The sequence below is a fragment of the Oncorhynchus mykiss genome, chromosome 13, assembly GCF_057628025.1.
Source record: "Oncorhynchus mykiss isolate SJ-2025 chromosome 13, ASM5762802v1, whole genome shotgun sequence".
Taxonomy (NCBI): domain Eukaryota; kingdom Metazoa; phylum Chordata; class Actinopteri; order Salmoniformes; family Salmonidae; genus Oncorhynchus; species Oncorhynchus mykiss.
In genome coordinates this window covers 29,449,626-29,470,060 of record NC_143034.1, presented here as the reverse complement: position 1 = coordinate 29,470,060, position 20,435 = coordinate 29,449,626, and the positions used below count along the sequence as shown (strand labels likewise).

The 20,435-nt window shown below is 43.0% G+C and overlaps 2 protein-coding genes across 3 annotated transcripts; one reads left to right on the top strand and one right to left on the bottom strand.

The window, feature by feature from the left end:
* Positions 1-2,292: 2,292 nt before the first annotated feature.
* Positions 2,293-12,024, bottom strand: LOC110485920 (uncharacterized). Its single transcript, XM_021557152.3, has 11 exons — positions 11,473-12,024; positions 11,185-11,320; positions 10,509-10,737; positions 9,890-10,422; positions 9,624-9,740; positions 9,333-9,447; positions 8,965-9,074; positions 8,719-8,858; positions 4,193-5,913; positions 3,994-4,095; positions 2,293-3,760 (listed from the first exon to the last, which is right to left on the bottom strand). Exons 1-11 carry the CDS (start codon positions 11,544-11,546, stop codon positions 3,099-3,101), a joined length of 3,939 nt encoding a protein of 1,312 aa, XP_021412827.2. The 5' UTR covers positions 11,547-12,024; the 3' UTR covers positions 2,293-3,098.
* A 5,132-nt stretch (positions 12,025-17,156) lies between these two features.
* LOC110485919 (group XIIB secretory phospholipase A2-like protein) lies at positions 17,157-20,382 on the top strand. 2 transcript variants are annotated; one of them, XM_021557150.3, is made up of 4 exons: positions 17,157-17,563; positions 18,519-18,595; positions 19,297-19,462; positions 19,812-20,382. In XM_021557150.3, exons 1-4 carry the CDS (start codon positions 17,308-17,310, stop codon positions 19,928-19,930), a joined length of 618 nt encoding a protein of 205 aa, XP_021412825.1. In that variant the 5' UTR covers positions 17,157-17,307; the 3' UTR covers positions 19,931-20,382. The 2 variants fall into 2 exon arrangements, with proteins under 2 accessions (XP_021412825.1, XP_021412824.1); XM_021557149.3 differs by having other exon boundaries at positions 18,519-18,607.
* The last annotated feature ends 53 nt before the right edge of the window (positions 20,383-20,435 follow it).

Below are 20,435 nucleotides of genomic sequence, written 5' to 3'. Positions count from 1 at the left end.
GGGGGGGGGGCGTACTCTGAAGAAGAATGACTCAATTTCCCAATCTAACGCATCAAAATCTGAGGCAGTGTGACGTAAAATGTGAAAAAGTGGTGAGGGTCAAAAACCTTTTCAAGGCACTGTAATTAAAACATTCTAAAGTGTATACAGTACAGAAACTCTGCTACTTCAGCCTTGAAGCCTAATGCCCATTGCCCACCAGATGCATACGAGTTGTGTTTTACCGGATGTCTATGCAGCATTTTCTGTTTCTGACACGTGCTTTGCTTTTCAACTAGCTAAAAGCTAGCTGCTTGGAGTCTGTGTTTTAAATACACTGCTCAAAAAAATAAAGGGAACACTTAAACAACACAATGTAACTCCAAGTCAATCACACTTCTGTGAAATCAAACTGTCCACTTAGGAAGCAACACTGATTGACAATAAATTTCACATGCTGTTGTGCAAATGGAATAGACAACAGTTGGAAATTATAGGCAATTAGCAAGACACCCCCAATAAAGGAGTGGTTCCGCAGCAGGTGGTGACCACAGACAACTTCTCAGTTCCTATGCTTCCTGGCTGATGTTTTGGTCACTTTTGAATCCTGGCGGTGCTTTCAGTCTAGTGGTAGCATGAGACGGAGTCTACAACCCACACAAGTGGCTCAGGTAGTGCAGCTCATCCAGGATGGCACATCAATGCGAGCTGTGGCAAGAAGGTTTGCTGTGTCTGTCAGCGTAGTGTCCAGAGCATGGAGGCGCTACCAGGAGACAGGCCAGTACATCAGGAGACGTGGAGGAGGCCGTAGGAGGACAACAACCCAGCAGCAGGACCGCTACCTCCGTCTTTGTGCAAGGAGGAGCAGGAGGAGCACTGCCAAAACCCTGCAAAATGACCTCTAGCAGGCCACAAATGTGCATGTGTCTGCTCAAACGGTCAGAAACAGACTCCATGAGGGTGGTATGAGGGCCCGACGTCCACAGGTGGGGGTTGTGCTTACAGCCCAACACTGTGCAGGACGTTTGGCATTTGCCAGAGAACACCAAGAGTGGCAAATTCGCCACTGGCGCCCTGCATCAATGCTAGACCTCATGTGGCTGGAGTGTGTCAGCAGTTCCTGCAAGAGGAAGGCATTGATGCTATGGACTGGCCCGCCCAATAAGCATGTTGACATGATTTTCAGTTTGCTTCCATATGACTGATTTCAGTCTCCAGTGATCGTAGGGAAAAATAATCTAAAAGAATTGCCATGTCTCCAAACGGGTTACTCATTTACCTAGCTCTTATCAATTTATACATTACAGTGGATGGAGAACGCTGTTATTTCTATTAACTACAGAAATCTATTATCTGCTTTTTCCACTTAAAACCGGTAGGTTCGCTCGACCTTATACATGTTTCCTCACGTGTAAAGGTGGAATTAAGTCGAGGTCAAAATACAGCATATCTTTAGACACACCTCCACACCTTAATGTCTTACGATCTCCACTCTGAACGAATAGCAGATGAATAACCTGCTGTTCTCATGCTTAAGTTAAAGGTCAGAATATGCATAGAGAGAAAAGTGCATTTAAGGGAATTAAGTTTGAGTTACGTGCGCTTAACTTGGGTCGGAATAGTCCCCATAGAGAATGACCTGTTGGGGAATAAATCAGAATTAGTTGGTAACATAGGAAAGATGTTTTATATTCATCATATGTTTGTAAGTTACTTCTCATCAGAATGTTTATTTTTGTATAATACTGTGGCGGTGTTGCAGTTATCTGTTCTATGCCAGGTCTTACTTAGGCCGGAGAGAGGGGAGAGGTCAAGCGTGTATCTCTTGGCTCCACAATGTCTGTGTGCCAGTCAATGTGTCTCTGATCTTGTCAAGATAGGATGGATTTGATATATGCCTGTTGATATGGAGGATTTGTTTAGGTTCTGAGTTTGAGAAAAGAACATAGTTTAGGAGACAAAGCTGAACGATAAATTATGCCTAATGCGGTCTTGCTATGTGTGTCTTTGCTATGAAGGATCTCAGTTGCAATGTGTAAGGGACTCTCAGAGAATTCATATATAGACACTGAATTGATCTGAGAGTCACAGGGTTGTGATGGAGCTCATATAATTAAAGATGGACTTTGTGATAACTAACTCTGACTTGTGTGGTTTGCTCTCATGATTTGGTAAATACAGGAAATGTCCACGACAAACTGCTAAATAAATTAATATAGTCCGACCTGACCACAGAACCAGGAAAATCACTCAATGTGATTACATCAAAGGCTTTCTCAAAAAAGTGGGTAATTAATTTCTCACACTGGGGCATTGGGTGTTGCATAACTTTGTTTATGAAATAAGTAGTAATTCTGTAATTATTAACTCAGGTTCCCTTTATCTAATATTAGGTTTTGGTTGAAGATCTGAAAGCATTCAATATAAAAATAATATGCAAAAGTAGAGGAAATTAGAAAGGGTTGGCAAATACTTTTTCACAGCACAGTACCCTACTATAAGAAAAGAGAAGCACTACATGCAGAGCAAAACTGGTGTGCCATTAGTTTAAATAATGACATTTTCCACACAGGAATACGAATCAGTTGAGCAATAACCCATTGTTCACTTATCAAATAAGAGGAAATGTAGTCAGCAGGAGTGGAGGATGAGGGCAGCGGTTAGTTACTAGTTAACTGGCTAATTGTTCCAATAGGTTACTTCCTGCTTTAATAAAAATTAAATAAAATGTCATTCGTTTTTGTAAACCTTAAAAATGTACATGATTGATGATTTAGTCAGTAAAAAAACATCAACATGCCTCATCTAAGAAAATCCCAAAACAATTCACACCGAGACAGACTAGGTTGACAATTCATCAGTAACATTAGCTGTTGCTAAGTAAAGATATGGGAGTAACACTTCATCAAATGTAGTTAAAGAGGGTTGTGTGTGTGCATGCATAATTGGCGTCCTGCATTTTACACAACCATTTTTGCAATGAATTTCTGTTCTGACATGTTAGCGGGAAAATACATTAGAGCAAAAGCATTCATATGAAGGACAAGTGTTTGTGTAAGTCTTGGTGCGTAGTCCATTGACCGACAGTGCATACAATATGAGCCATAGTCCAAATGCAGTTACTGTCCGAAGGGAGATGATGTGGGGTCAAAAGTCTTAAAAAGGTCTTTCAGTGTTTTTTTTTCACCCACGTTGCCACTTTTGCACCTCATTTGTCCAGACAGTCTCTTTGGTTGTACATCACTGTTATGTCGAGTGATCCGTACCATCGCTTGGATCGGTAGGTTGTGAACGCCGGGGGTATCCACCTGGACCTGTCCCCTACCTGAATTCCTGGAGGGAATGAGATGCTCTCCTGCAGCCTCCTGAGAGTTGGAGTCCTGTGGGGAAGGCTGTGGCCTGAGTCCTGCAGGACTGGACAGTCCAACAGCAGAACCTGATGTTCTCTCAGCAGAGCGGGAGGCCAGAGGGACAGACGGCTGGTGATGGAGTGAGAGGGGAGTAAGGTCTTCAAAGGACCACACCACGTCCTGGGCGAAGGTGGACCGTGGCAGGGTGATATCAGCCTGGCGATGGTGGCGAGGGTCACCAAGTGGCACGTAAGGTACTAATGGCTCTAATGGAATTACTAACAGCTCATCTCTCAGAACGCACTCCTCCGGCTCCTCTCGCTCACTCTCCAGCTCATCAATGTCCTCCACCTCCTGGCTCTGCCTCTGCTGTCCTGTGGAAGTAGATCCTCTCTGGATTTCGTCTTCACTGGAACACAGGCCATCGCCTCCTGAAAGGGGTCACAACAGGTCTAACACACTTCCAACGGTAACGGAGACAATCCTGAATATATTTTGATACACACTAGGAGCCAAAACATTCTAATAGTTTAGCCAGAAGTAGGTGAGAGAAAATAAGTATAAAAAATATCTATGCAAGCTTACCACAATGCATTTATGTAAAAAATATAAAAAACATTTAAGGACAAATGCACTACTTCTAGCATGATGTGTCTGACTGTACCTGGATCTTTGCAGCTGTTACTGATTGCCTGCTCCCCCTCCTGGCGGCATGGGCTCAGGCGTAGGAAGAGGGTCCTCAGAACAGAATGGGTTGTGGACGGCTCTGGAGGCCATGAAGTGGTGATGAAATGTCAATAATATAGGTGCATTTCCAATAAAGGGACATTTAAAGTATTGTATTGAGTAAAGCAGGGCCTTACCGGTGAATGGTGTTGGGTCACGCTCCTTCTGTTTAGGCTTGACTATGGGGGGATATGGCCAGGTCTGTGTTGGAGGGTCAGGGAGGGTTGTCTGGCTGATGGGGCCTGCAAAAAGGCTTCGAAAGGGTTTTCCCACTGGCTTCTGAGTCTCAAACATAGCCTCAAGTGAATGAGAAGCTGGTCTTTCAGCAGTGAAGTTTCTAGGGGGATCTGGTTGGGTCTGTGTTGGATGGCCAGAAGTAGAGGTCTGTGTGAGAGGGCCGGCAAAGAGGCTACGAAATGGTTTTTCAATGGACTTCTGGGACTCACTGACAGCCTCAACTGAGGATGTCCGTCTCTTGCCGACTGGCAGAGGCTCAGAAGACCGAACGGGGTCTGGAGGACTAAATGCAGTGCTGGGGGGATTTGGTCGGGTCTGTCTGGGAGGGTGGTTATTGGGTGTCTGGCTGATGGGGCCTGCAAAGATGCTACGGAAGGGTTTTTCCATGGGCTTTTTAGAAGCTGGTGCCTTACAACCGAGGGAGTTTAGGGACTGTGAGGGAGGGTCGGTAGTGGTCTGACTGATGGTTCCTGCAAAAAGGCTGCGGAAGGGGTTTTCCACAGGCTTATCGGGCTCAAGCACATCCGTAACAGAATACGAAGCCGGCCTTTTACAGCCTGCAGGAGGAGCAGAGTCTGAAGGACCAAATGTAGCGCTAGAAGAATCTGCTTGGGTCTGAGTGGGAGGTTGGGGAGAGGTCTGGCTGATGGGGCCTGCAAAGAGGCTGCTGAAGGATGGTTTCAAAGGTTTAGGAGATCCAAGCACAGCTTTATCTGAATAATAAGCCGGCCTCTTATAGACTGAAGGAGGATCAGGGGGCCGAATGGAGTCTGGAGGATTTAATGTAGTGCTAGGACGATCTAGTTGGGTCTGTATATCAGGGTGGCGAGAGGACTGGTTGATGGGGCCTGCAACGAGGCTGCGAAATGGGTTTTCCACAGGCTTGTGGGACTTTAGAACAGCCTTAACTGAATAAGAAGCTGGTCTCGTACAGCCTGGGGTGTTGATGGGAGAATTAGCAGAGTTCTGTATGAGAGGTCTAGTAAAGGTCTGGCTGATCGGTCCTGCAAAAAGACTGCAAAAGGTTTTTTTCACTGGCTTCTGGGGCGTAGAGAGAGCCTCAACTGAATAAGAAGCCTGCCTCTTATTCAGATGAGGACCAGACAAACTAATGGGGTCTGGAGAAACAAATGTAGTGCTGGGGGGATCTGATTGGATCTGTGTGGGGAGTGTGAAGGACTGGGTGATGGATCCTGAAAATTGGCTGCAGAAGGGTTTTTCTACAGGCTTCTGGAATCCAAGCACAGCTTTGACTGAATAAGGAACATTTCTCTTGCTGCATGTAGAGTTTAGGGGTGGATCAGGAGTGTGGATAGAGTCTGGAGGAACTAATGTAGTTGTGAGTGGATCTGGTTGGGTCTGTGAGGTCTGGCTGATAGAGGCTGCAAAGAAGCTGCGGAAGGGTTTTTCCAGGGGCCTATGGGACCCAAGCACAGCCTCAACTGAATAAGAAACCGGTTCCTTAAAGCCAGGAGAGCTTGGGGGAGGATCAGGAGACCGAATGGACTCTGGAGGGGCAATTTCCTTCTCCACGACCTCAGCTGACACTTCATTCTGACACATGGGGGTACTTTCCTCAGCAGGTGGCTCAGAGGGTGATGAACTGTTGTAAAAGTTTGGCCTGAAATCCAGACAAATGTAGCCAATCAATAAAACACGAGTGATTAACTTTAATTTACTATCAACAGTGTAAAATATAAAGCTCATCCACATACACACACTACTATTCTAACACACTACTGTGGTGTGGGGGACTTACTATTCTAACACTACTGTGGTGTGGGTGGGCCTTACTATTCTAATACTACTGTGGTGTGGGGGGGGGCTTACTATTCTAACACTACTGTGGTGTGGGGGGGCCTTACTATTCTAACACTATTGTGGTGTGGGGGGTTTACTATTCTAACACTACTGTGTTGTGGGGAGTTTACTATTCTAACACGACTGTGGTGTAGGGGGTCTTACTATTCTAACACGACTGTGGTGTGGGGGGCTTACTATTCTAACACGACTGTGGTGTGAGGGGGCCTTACTATTCTAACACACAACCGTGGTGTGGGGGGTATACTATTCTAACACGACTGTGGTGTGAGGGGGCCTTACTATTCTAACACACAACCGTGGTGTGGGGGTCTTACTATTCTAACACTACTGTGGTGTGGGGGGTTTACTATTCTAACACGACTGTGGTGTAGGGGGTCTTACTATTCTAACACGACTGTGGTGTAGGGGGTCTTACTATTCTAACACTACTGTGGTGTGGGGGGCTTACTATTCTAACACTACAGTGGTGTGGGGGGCTTACTATTCTAACACTACTGTGGTGTGGGGGGTTTACTATTCTAACACTACTGTGGTGTGGGGGGGCCTTACTATTCTAACACACTACTGTGGTGTGGGGGTCTTACTATTCTAACACTACTGTGGTGTGGGGGGTTTACTATTCTAACACGACTCTGGTGTGAGGGGGCCTTACTATTCTAACACACAACCGTGGTGTGGGGGGTATACTATTCTAACACGACTGTGGTGTGAGGGGGCCTTACTATTCTAACACACTACTGTGGTGTGGGGGTCTTACTATTCTAACACTACTGTGGTGTGGGGGGTTTACTATTCTAACACTACTGTGGTGTGGGGGGTTTACTATTCTAACACTACTGTGGTGTGGGGGGTTTACTATTCTAACACGACTGTGGTGTGGGGGGTCTTACTATTCTAACACGACTGTGGTGTGGGGGGCTTACTATTCTAACACGACTGTGGTGTGAGGGGGCCTTACTATTCTAACACACAACCGTGGTGTGGGGGGTATACTATTCTAACACGACTGTGGTGTGAGGGGGCCTTACTATTCTAACACACTACTGTGGTGTGGGGGTCTTACTATTCTAACACTACTGTGGTGTGGGGGGTTTACTATTCTAACACTACTGTGGTGTGGGGGGTTTACTATTCTAACGCGACTGTGGTGTAGGGGGTCTTACTATTCTAACACGACTGTGGTGTGGGGGGCTTACTATTCTAACACGACTGTGGTGTGAGGGGGCCTTACTATTCTAACACACAACCGTGGTGTGGGGGGTATACTATTCTAACACGACTGTGGTGTGGGGGGTCTTACTATTCTAACACTACTGTGGTGTGGGGGGCTTACTATTCTAACACGACTGTGGTGTGGGGGGCTTACTATTCTAACACGACTGTGGTGTGAGGGGGCCTTACTATTCTAACACACTACTGTGGTGTGGGGGGTTTACTATTCTAACACTACTGTGGTGTGGGGGGTTTACTATTCTAACACTACTGTGGTGTGGGGGTCTTACTATTCTAACACTACTGCTGTGTTTTTTTTTACTATTCTAACACACTACTGTGGTGTGGGGGGCTTACTATTCTAACACTGTGGTGTGGGGGGGCTTACTATTCTAACACGACTGTGGTGTGGGGGGCTTACTATTCTAACACTACTGTGGTGTGGGGGGGCCTTACTATTCTAACACTACTGTGGTGTGGGGCTCTTACTATTCTAAAACTACTGTGGTGTGGGGGGTTTACTATTCTAACACGACTGTGGTGTGGGGGGCTTACTATTCTAACACTACTGTGGTGTGGGGGGCTTACTATTCTAACACTACTGTGGTGTGGGGGGCTTACTATTCTAACACTACTGTGGTGTGGGGCTCTTACTATTCTAACACTACTGTGGTGTGGGGGGTTTACTATTCTAACACGACTGGTGTGGGGGGCTTACTATTCTAACACTACTGTGGTGTGGGGGGCTTACTATTCTAACACTACTGTGGTGTGGGGGGCTTACTATTCTAACACTACTGTGGTGTGGGGGGCTTATTATTCTAACACACTACTGTGGTGTGGGGGGTTTACTATTCTAACACGACTGGTGTGGGGGGCTTACTATTCTAACACTACTGTGGTGTGGGGGGCTTACTATTCTAACACTACTGTGGTGTGGGGGGCTTACTATTCTAACACTACTGTGGTGTGGGGGGCTTATTATTCTAACACGACTGTGGTGTGAGGGGGCCTTACTATTCTAACACACTACTGTGGTGTGGGGGGTTTACTATTCTAACACTACTGTGGTGGGGGGGCTTACTAGTCTAACACGACTGTGGTGTGGGGGGCTTACTATTCTAACACACTACTGTGGTGTGGGGGGCTTACTATTCTAACACACTACTGTGGTGTGGGGGGCTTACTATTCAAACTACTGTGGAGTGTGGGCTAGTAAGGATAGTTTAACAAGAAATTATCCTTCGTGGGGACATTTCTCAGGACTAGGTCTACTATAAATTTAGGTTTACAATTAGGATTAAGGGTTAGGGGAAATGAATGGAAATACATTTTAGGTCCCCACAAGGACAGTAAAAGAAACGTGTGCACGCGCACTCGCATTCTTAACCTTAGGGGATTCAGGAACATGTTAATGACAGGCTGTGTCTCCTCAGCTGACGCCGACTCCTTTGTGGCCACTGACTCCTCCATGCAGATTGGCTTGTCCTTTTTAGCCAGTTCCTCAATGTCCTTGTCCCTCTTCAATGCCTGCATAGGAGAAATAAGCCCTAGTTAGTAGATAATGGTAACAGGGAGCAACAATATGTCAGTGTGTAAGGGCAGGAGTGTCATCTCAGGGTAGACAGTTACTGACTGCCTCCAGTAGCTGTTTGGTGAGCTCAGTCAGAGGTTCATGGGAAAACCTGCACTGGTCTCCTTGGGAGCACTTCTCGTAAGTATGGAAGAACTTGCAGGGGAAACTCTGTGGGTACTTGGTCAAGGAAAGAAAGCAAAAACATCTGCGTCTACCCCTACGGCATCCACGTTGGTGTTAAGGCACAGTCCGCTACGGGTCGTTAAGTTATTGTTTTGTGATCAAATGTGAAGTTTTTCACAAAATATAACGAGGTAGTAGGACAGATACACAAGGAAACCGTATAAAAACAGTAGTCATTTCCCCCTCACCCACCCAGTGGCAACCACAACATAAGGGACATTTCGAATAAGCTGAGAAAAGGATATTGTGCATGTATATGCAGCTCTCTCCTTTCGAACAGGATCCCTGGACGTAGAATTTACACACTTCGTTGATCGAGTAGTTGACGTCCAGAGCATGTTCTAGCTGGCAGTCATCACCCTGCAAAACAAAATAAGTTGACGGGGTCTCTAAACAAAATGGGTCAGGCCACTGACAGTAAAAGATGTCAACATCAACATACCTGACTATCATTTGGATATATTGGGTTTAGGTTCAATTTGTCAATTGCCCATTAATATTGTTACAATTTCTAATCATAAAATATAGAAACCTGCCTTGATGCACTTTCCCCTGAGGAAATGTCGACAGATTAACCTGCCGTCAATCTCCAAAGCATTCTGGTCTTTGAATTCCTTTGTCATGTTCTTCTTCCCCTTTCCTGTCAAAGTTTCCTGGAAGAGGTTGGAATTAGCTGTGAAAATGTACGTAAGACTGAAATCACTGACTTGGGTTACCTAGCTGTAACCGAGCATTGTAAAGCTACAAATGACATTTCTATGGAAATTGACAAGGAAGTTTGCATGATTTCCTTTTGAATTACCAGTGTTAAACGTCCATCATCTGGAAACTGTCGTCCACCACTACGTGACCGGTCAGTGCCTCGCTTTGACCAATCACCTCTTTGGAGAAAACTGCCCCTCTTGTCACAGCCCTGGCCTCTATTGCTCCCCTCTCCACCCCTGTTGGAGCCACCTCCACCGGCTCCACCCCTGTTGGAGCCACCTCCACCCCTGTTGGAGCCACCTCCACCCCTGTTGGAGCCACCTCCACCCCTGTTGGAGCCACCTCCACCCCTGTTGGAGCCACCTCCACCCCTGTTGGAACCACCTCCACCCCTGTTGGAACCACCTCCACCCCTGTTGGAACCACCTCCACCCCTGTTGGAGAAGACTCTGGGCTGGTTAGTTCCGTGTCCACCCAGTCCGGTAAAATCCCCACCCCTCCTGGCAGAGTTTCCCCCTCTGCCTCTGGCCTGGTTGTCAAGTCTCTGCTGCTGAGGCTCCCATCGCTGCTTCTTCTGCTCCCGTCCCTTCTTCTTGTTTACACCTTGAACATCCTTGTTCTGATCAGGATCTGTGGAAACAGTTCAATTAAAATCCTACACACATTTTAAAGTCAATACATTGCTAATAGTAAAGGGTTAATCCATAAACACACACCCTTGGCTTCTCCGGGCCTCATGTTCTTCCAACCCGACTTCTCTGTAGCATGACCTGGGTATGCACCCTCCTTGCTATCACTGTAGAAGTCCAGTTCTCTACTGAAGTCAAAGCTTGGTTGCTCGAAATCACACTTCACCATGAAGTCTCGGGCCACAGAGTCAAAGTCTTTATAAGATTGTGGTAGACATTTATGAAGGTTACTTTTCTTGGCCTGGCCACACTGCTCCTGCAGAAAAACACAAAAAGGGTAACGTTACAACAACATCAAAAGGGGCAATACCAAATGGTAACGGTTTGCAGCCTATTTCTATACTAACTTTATAATCCACAGTAAGGCTTGCGGACACCGTTCCTGGAGAACTTCCGTCCTGTAGGTTGTCACCCCAACCCTAATATGGCGCACCTCAATCTAATAATTAGCTGGTTGATGAACTGAACCAGATCAGTTACAACTGGGATTGGAGCAAAAAACTATAGGAGAGTAGCTCTCCAGGAACAGGGTTGGAGAGGCCTGATCTACAGGTATGTGGTGTGCAATTCGCCTAGTAGTATAAAACACGGCACAAACACAAGATATGCCTATGTTAGTTAGGCTTATGTCAATGTTTAGCAAACAAACTTCTCCATTCTGAATTGGCCTATTCAGCATCTGTTTAGTACATGACACGCTCACCTGTTGGTCCCTCTTTTTCCTCTTCCTGGGGCCACTCTGCTGACCCTGTTGCAATGGCCACTTTCTGGACTGGGCATCCCTTTCGTTCCCCTTCTCCAGTTTAACTGGTTCCAGTTGTCTTTCATCCCTTTGAAATCTGCGAAAAATGTAAGAAACAAATTCTTTGTTGGCTATGTATTCCAAGTCAAAGCTGAAATACTTGACTAGGTTAGTTAGCTTGTTACATTAATTCAGCATAGTAGAAGAGAGACAGTCGAAATAATGACTATTTGTGTTATAGTAGCTTACCTCTCTCTCGGCTCACAAGGCGTCGGGTCAAATTCTTTGTTTGGAAGACTTGAAAAAAGGCTGGTGAATGCCATGTTGCTGACATACACTGTTGTGTCGGGTAGGCCTTACTCCTCTCCTCAAAATAGAAATGAGTGGTTTTCATTCATTACCACTACAAAATGTGTCTAGGTCATAGTTATATACTGCAGTAGCTAGCCAGGTAACTTGCTAACGGGTTTAAAAAGTAGCTGGCAAACTGTCGAGGTTATAGCTAAATAATGTAGCGCGAAATGCTCACTGCAGACAACGTTGCACATGCGTGTCGGCTCGTGCACCTGCACCGCTCTATCTTGACGCTCGCGCACTTCACTTGCAAACGGTTCGTCTTAGATGAGCGCACACCACAAACACGTTTCGTAATGTTTCCACGATAAGCGCTCCCAAAATATAATTTCCACTACGACGCCAGTGCTATCGCCAGACAAACAGCTCGCCAGAGAAAGACATGACGTTTTCCTTGCTTACTTCCGAGCACGTGTGCACCAAGTCGCCGCCTACTTGTCAACTGCGTTCCTTCAGAAGTAGGGCACAGCAAAACGAAGGGCACAGCAAAACGAAGGCCACAGCAAAACGATTCAAAATGATTCAAGACCTAGGGGTTATCGTCATCCTCTTCACTGCCAGATTATAGAGGGATGCAGTCTGGGAAGCTGCTAGAAAGAACGCCTTCCTTCAGAGCCATGGTATGCGTTTCGCCGACCATCTCAGCCCGGAGGACATAGAAAGAAGTAACAAGTTGTGGCCAACGATCAAGATAGCACGAAATGAGGGAAAGGCTGCTTACTTCGTCGGAGGACGAGGCTTCATCAACGGTTCAGAAATCCATATTCCTCCCTAAAATCTCACTAGAAGGAACAGGTTGATGGTTTCAGCCATGGTATTCTCATTTTCCTTATGTTGTTTACCTAACAATCATCAGGTGACTTTTTCAGGAATACTCAGGTATTTCAATTGATTAGTTTGTTCTTGTATGACCAGAAGACCTATTTTGTTTACACACTTACCAAGAAGATTGAAAGCTGTATTTATTTATGTATACAGTAACTTAAGATACTGTTTTAAATGGCATACAGGTCTGCTCTGACTTTACACGGTTATTGCTCTATTTAGTTATTAATACTTATTTCCAAAAAAGGTCTTAGGAACGTTTATATGTAAAACATTTTTTTATTCAATTATTTTATGATCAGTTTTCATATGCACTTAAAATAGTAGGTACCCTTTTATTTAAATTATTATTTGTTATTTTATTTCTCAGAATAGTTCCTGATTACACTAAAGGGGGTTTTTCGTCTCTTACTACAAGAACCCTTGGTTTGGTCTTGAACATAATTTTCAGTTGAGTTGAATTTCAAAGCCAGATAACGTCTAGCTCAAAGGTTATGGAATAAGCTATTTTCACTTTAAATTTATTTAAATGGTGTAGATCTCGGTTCCTTGTCGTTTACGTTTACTGCTCCTACGTCTTTGACTCATCCTACTACAGTTTATACTTTTATATAATCTTTGTTGTTTTGTCTTTGTCTATAGTTTCTCTTAATACTAGGGGATTACGAAACAATGTGAAGCGCAAGGCCTTATTTTTATTTGCTAAACAATTTCGAACAGATTTTTGCTTTTTTCAAGAGTCTCACTCAATTTCGGCTGGTGCCAACTTCTGGAGGTCACAGTGTGGGCAACGATATTTGGCTCTCCCATGGATCTGAACGCTCCGACGGTGTCACTACAATGAAAAACACCTTTGGTGGTAATATTCTACACTCGGAATGTGACCCCTTTGGTCACTTTATTTGTCTTGTGATCAGTTACAATGACATTACACTCATTACTGTAAACTTCTACGGGTACAACACCAAACATGAGAATGATGAGTTACAATGACATTACACTCATTACTGTCAACTTCTACGGGTTCAACACCAAACATGAGAATGATGAGTTACTTGAATCTATAGAGAAACATATACTTCATTGGTTATCTAAATTTCCCAAATCGTTATTATTGATAGGAGGGGACTTTAACATTACAATAGATAATTCAACTGATAGATGGCCCCCAGGTAGGCCAACCAATCAGAATTTGGGTTTAATACTTTTTATGGAAAAGTTTGATCTTACTGATATATGGAGAGAGAGGTTTCCGGCCGACAGCTCATTCACTTGGAGTAACAAAACAGGTTCCAGACAATCCAGAATAGATTTTTGGCTTATATTCAAATGTATTGATAGTGAGTGTGTGATACTACAAATATTTGTACTACTTCCCTCACAGACCATAGGGCTATTTACATTGATATCAAAATATTTACCCCCGATACTAACCTTGGTAGAGCATCCTACTGTAAGCTAAATAGCTCATTATTAAATAATGATATCGTTAAATTTGAGGTTAAAGATCTGTTCTCACACTTTTGGGAAAGGGCTTGTGAAGAAAAATCTTATTGCAAGAACTGGGAGCTCTTTCTAAGGTCCAAATACCTTAGAAAATATGGTAGTAATCTTGCTGAGGAGGAAAAGGTGATCATTAAGATAACTTCTCTTTCTCAGAGGTCCCCAGCCGACCTTTCGGGGGAGGAGAAGATGGAACTAATTGAGTTACAAAATAAACTGGATAATATATATAAATTAAAAGCAGGAGGAGCCTTTATTAGATCTAGGAAAAAATGGATTGAGGAGGGAGAACAGAATTCATCCTAGTTCTTTAGACTTGAGAAATTTCACTCTAAAAATAACACTATCCATAAGTTAAACATTGATGGTGTTATTACAGATGACCAAAAATGTATCGCAAAATACTGTAGCAATTTTTACAGAAAATTGTATAGCTCTACGTATTGTCAGGAATCCACAGATATATTTTTTAACTCACTGAATAATGTTCACTCTATCAGTGATATAGAATCTAAACAGTGTGATGAACCTATCAAAGTTGAAGAGATTATAGAGTCTATCAAACATCTAAAGAACAATAAATCACCAGGTGTTGATGGAATTACATCAGAATTTTACAAATTATTTTCTGAACAAGTAGCTCCCTATTTGAAGTCTTTTTAGAGAGTATTAAAAACAATGTTCTCCCTCCTACAATGAGTCAGGGGTTAATAACACTGATACCTAAGCCTAAAAAAGAAGTGCTGCTCATCGATAACTGGCGTCCAATTTGTCTTCTTAATAATGACTATAAGATATTAGCCTTACTACTAATATAATTAAAGAAGTCCTGGATGCAATCATTGATGAAACACAGTCTGGCTTTATGAGGAACAGACATATTTCTAACAATGTCAGACTAGTATTAGACATACTTGACTACTCAGACCTAATAACTGAGGATAGCTTCATATTATTTTTTGATTTTTATAAAGCATTTGACACAGTAGAGCATCAGTTTCTCTTCCACTCCCTTGAGAGACTTGGCTTTGGGGATTTTTTTCTGTAAGGCTATTAAGACTCTATGCAAATGGTAACAGCTCTATCAAATTGAAATATGGCACCTCACCCAGATTTGAGTAAAAGAGAGGTATTAGTCAAGGTTGTCCTATCTCTCCGTACCTGTTTTTATTAATCACCCAACTTCTTGCAAATTCTTTCAATAAGGTATTTCCATAGCTGGTAAGGAAATTATTATAAGGCATAACCATTACAAAGGATCAGAAGTCTAGAGGCTAAATTTTAACCCTCTTATTAAAAAAACCCAGAAGAAGCTAAATCAATGGCTACAGAGGGACTTATCTTTAAAAGGTAGAGTCCTAATAACCAAGGCTGAAGGTATCTCTAGACTAACATATGGCACTCTATCTTTATATCTTGACAGTAAAATAAGCAAGGAGATAGACCAGATGCTTTTCAACTTTCTTTGGAGAAACCATACCCATTACAGTAGGAAAACTGTTGTAATGAACACTTATGAGAATGGTGGACTGAATTTTCTGGACTTTACTATTTTAAATAATACTTTTAAGATCAATTTGGATAAAACAATTCCTAAGAAGACCCACTTCTATCTGGTATTTTATACCTCATGTCTTCTCTACTTTTGGTGGCCTTAACTTCATGTTGTTTTGCAATTATAATATTGACAAAGTTCCAGTGAAACTTTCTGCTTTTCATCGGCAGGTTTTCTTGTCATGGTCCTTAATTTTAAAACACAATTTTTCTCCACACAGATATTATATATGGAATAATCGGGATATATTTATAAAAATACTTCTTTGTTTTTAGAATATTGGTTCCCGAAATAATATCCTATTGGTGAGCCAACTGGTAAATGCAGAGGGTCTTTTACTCAGTTATAAAGAATTCTTATCACTTTACAAGGTCCCTGTAACACCTAAAGATTTTGCAATTGTTTTAGATGCCATTCCCCCAGGTGTTGCTATGTTATTCAGGAACGTGTCAAGACCTGACCCTCAGAGCCTACCTCCCATTACCCCTGTTGACTCATCAGTAGGAAAGATTTGTTTCTCTTTTGGTCCATTCAACAACAGAGCGATACGATCCTTGTTTCAGCAGGATGCTGTATCTATACCTTATGTCATGCCTTATTGGAATGGATTTATTGATAATATCTGTTGGAAAAAAGGTTGGATGTTGCCACACACATACCTACTTGTTAACAAAATTAAGGAAGTTTCCTTTAAAATTATTCATAAATATTATCCTGCCAACCACTATATGAAGAAGTTTAAGGAAAACATCAACTCAAATTGCTCCTTTTGTAATGACCACCCAGAAACAGTTTTGCATCTTTTTTGGCATTGTATGCATGTAAAAAAACTGTGGCAAGACATCAGTAGGTTTATAATTGAACACATTTATGAAGATTTTCCACTATTGTGGAGAGATGTACTGTTTGGATTCTTTACATACAATAGAAATAAGCTGAAACATTTTTATGTAATTAATTTTATTATTCACAAATGTAAATTTACAAACAGAAAACCACATTTTCGTACCCTACAAAAAGAAATAGAACTGTATTTTAAGAAGATTAAATGCTCTACTAACAAAAAAGCTGTTAGAATTGTAAGTATATGCATGTCCCTTAAGGACCTTGTGTAATTGTAATGTGATGTTGTACCCCCTAGCTCGATTGTCCATTGTTTGTAATCTATGTATGCTTGTGTTCCCTCATGTGCTTTATGTATCGATTTGTTGTTAATAAAAATAATAATAATAATACAATTTTTAAAAAGGGCATGTTCTATCAGCACACTAGAACGTGTTGAAAGATAAATAATCAGTAGTATACGTGACACAATTAGGTCTCTGGGCCAAGCTTTGCCAATGTTATTTGTTTAATAAGTCAAGTGTAGTAATGCAGTGCATTGATTTTTTTCTAACCATAATTTGTAAGAAAACTGAATAGTGAACAAGTGTGAAGTACAATTAGTTAGTTGACGGTTTCATGCCATAATCACCAGTCTTTTGATTTAGTCAAAATTGGTGACAGAACGTCAGTCTTTATAGGATCATAGTCAAAACAGAACATCAAGTCTTTATAGGATCATAGTCAAAACACTGAGACCAATATGATTACAACGAAACAGATACATATAGCACACCTTTGAAACAGAAATACAATCTAGATAGGAGCTGACCTTCGTTCCTCCACAGTGGAGGCTGTCCCGGTGTCTAGCTCAAAGTCCAGGTCTGGGTGCCGGTTGACGTGACAGAGTGAGTTGTCTCGTTCCCTCTCTCTCTGTGTGTTTGTGCTTCTCTCATTCCTCCAGCTGAACTTGGTGGATCGTCAACGCTGTGTCCCTAGCTGTCCCTCCGCTTCTCTGAACCACAATGACGCACTGGGCCTCCCTTGCTCTCCTTCTGGTTTTGAGCCTCTCCACCCAGGGGACCCTCTCCCAGGACGCTGAGGAACCTGCACCAGTGGACCCAAGCCAGGCCCCTGTCGACCCCTCCCAGGCAGAGGATGAGGACGAGTGGGGACTGAACTCCGTTAGGGGAGGCTTTGAAGCCGTCAATGGATACTTTGACTCCGTGCTGGAGCTTATGGGCGGACGCGATGGAGTGTGCCAGTACCGCTGTCGATATGGTAAGAACATGATCGACTCCTCTGGCTAGCCTATCATACATGTATCATATGCGTGGCATGCCAACGATAGTCAGAGGAGTTGGCGAAACAAGCCCACCTAGACCAGGCTAGTGATTAGTTAGCCGAGATATTCTGTTCTGTATAGACCGCTTCCATGTGATCCTAAATTCAAATTGCGTAACGATTATCCGGGCAGGTAGAGATCCATTATAGATTAGCGAGATGGTACCCAATGGAGATAAACATGGACATTAAGATTTTCTGAGGTTTTTAACACATCCTCATGTTGAAGCCATTTAAACTCTTAAATGCAAGGACACCATATAAATGATTGGGGAGAGCTTATACTAGGATTTCCTTTGACATTACTAATAACCTTTATCACCTCACATCTGATAATGCTCCTTAGTCAGTGGACTATGAGCAAGGAGAGAGAGCTGGCAGAGGTGTCATGAGGTAAAGTGTGAACTACTCAGTGATTCACAGCTAGGATGTAGTGTTCACCTTTGATATCACATGTCCCATGGGCTTTACCTGTGTTGACCATGGACTCTGTTTTGGTTGCCACCATTGATGAACTGATAATCTTCTCCAACAACGTCTGTTGTCTGACATACAATTTATGGACATCCAACCTCCCACTGGGCACACACTGGTTGAATCAACATTGTTTCCACATCATTTCAATGAAATTAGGTTGAACCAGTGGGGATTAGACTTTGAATTGACATCTGTGACCAGTGGGCTCCCTTTGCTGGGTTGGTCAATCAAGTGTGGATGGCAAACAAGGATGGGTTCAGTTCCATTTCAAGTCAATTCAATGAATTTATCAAGTAAAACTGAAATTCCAGTTCCTACTTTCCTCCTTGGATTTAAAAATAAATTAAAAGTGGAAATAAATATTCCTTTCTTGAATTGAAGGGAACTGATGTCTCTAACATTCTTTCTACCTCAGGTAAAGCTGCTCTTCCTCGCCCTGACTACCAGATGCCAGAGCCCAACGGATGCAGCGCCTACTTCCTAGGCCTTCCGGTACCCAATAGTGTATGCATATGTAGATGATTGGATACACACCCACACATTAATGCTCGGTGAAACATTTCCCCAATCAAGTATTTTTCGACTTGTACATTGGTCATACAACTCCAATAATATACAGATTGAAGAGTATGCATGCAGAGTGTACAAAACATTAGGAACACCTGCTCCTTCAATGACAGACTGACCAGGTGAACACTTATTGATGTCACTTGCTAAATCCACTTCAAATCAGTGTTGATGAAGGGGAGGAGATAGGTTTAATAAGATAAGATAAGCCTTGAGACAAGTGAGACATGGACTGTGTATGTGTGCCATTCAGAGGATGAATGGGCAAGACAAAATATTTGAGTGCCTTTGAACAAGGTATGGTAGTAGGTGCTAGGCGCACCATTTTGAGTGTGTCAAGAACTGCAATGCTGCTGGGTTTGTAAACGGTCAACCGTTTCCTGTGTGTATCAAAAATAGTCCGCCACCCAAAGGACATCCAGCCAACTTGAGCATTGGAGTCATCATTGGCCAGCATCCCTGTGGAACGCTTTCGACACCTTGTAGAGTCCACACCCCGACAAATGGAGGCTGTTCTGAGGGCAAAAGTATTCAAGGGGGTTCCTAATGTTTTGTACACTTAGTGTATAACACCATTATAGCACACCACAAACACACACTCACCACCCTTGTCCTGTTCCATCAAGGTTGATCTGGGTATCCCTGCCATGACTAAGTGCTGCAATCAGCTGGACATGTGTTACGACACCTGTGGCTCCAACAAGTACCGCTGCGACTCCAAGTTCCGCTGGTGTCTCCACAGCATCTGCTCTGACCTCAAGAAGAGCCTGGGCTTCATGTCAAAGGTTGAAGGTCAGTCAACCTGATGCAGTGTACATGGAGAGTTCCACAGTCTGAAAAGTGTATAAGCCATCAAGCCCTCGATTCCTCTGTTCCTCAACTCCCTCTCGAAGTCCATTGCAGGAGGCGCCAACGTCCCTCCCCTCAAACTTTCTCCAATGAACTTTGAGGGGGCGCAAGGAATTAAGTAAAAATCTAAGATTTGACAGCTTGTACACTTTTCATACAGAGCCACAGATTACACCTACAGCCCTATACCTGAACTTCATTGCACTTTCATCAGGCCTATTGATATTTTGCTCAAGATGTTTAAATAGGCCAGTAATTAACTCTCATCCCCATGTCCCTCTTTACCTTCAAGCCTGTGAGACGGTAGCAGACACCCTGTTCAACACAGTCTGGACTCTGGGCTGCAGGCCCTACATGAACAGCCAGAGGGAAGCCTGCCTCTGTGAAGGAGAGGAGAGGGATGAGCTTTAAATTAGGGTTACACACACACACAGCTCTCCTATTCACCAAGTAATATGGGATGATACGTCACTCCAAATGACTGCTGGAGATTCGACTTGATTAGGGTTTTTTCAAAAGACTCATATTTTGGCTATTTGTGTAATTTATTTGGTGTTTTACTTGGTTTTGTTTAACAGAACAAGTGCTGTATATTTGCAACAACTGTTGGGTTTATTTTTTTTAAATCTACAAAAAAATGTGTACTACAATACAATCTTGTATTTGTCTTGAGTTCTGGAAAATATGAATGCCATGTGCTTCAGACTGCATCTCTTCCTGAAAACAGGGGAACACAGAACGCACACAAATCTGAAGTTCAAACTATACACTAACTATACAAATATACTGTACATGAATTTACAAAGATGAATGCCAGACATTATCTTCTATTAAATTCAAATGTGTTTTATATCTCGCCATAACTTAATTCATGATTCATTTTTTAATTGACACAATTAGGTAGAAATTATACATT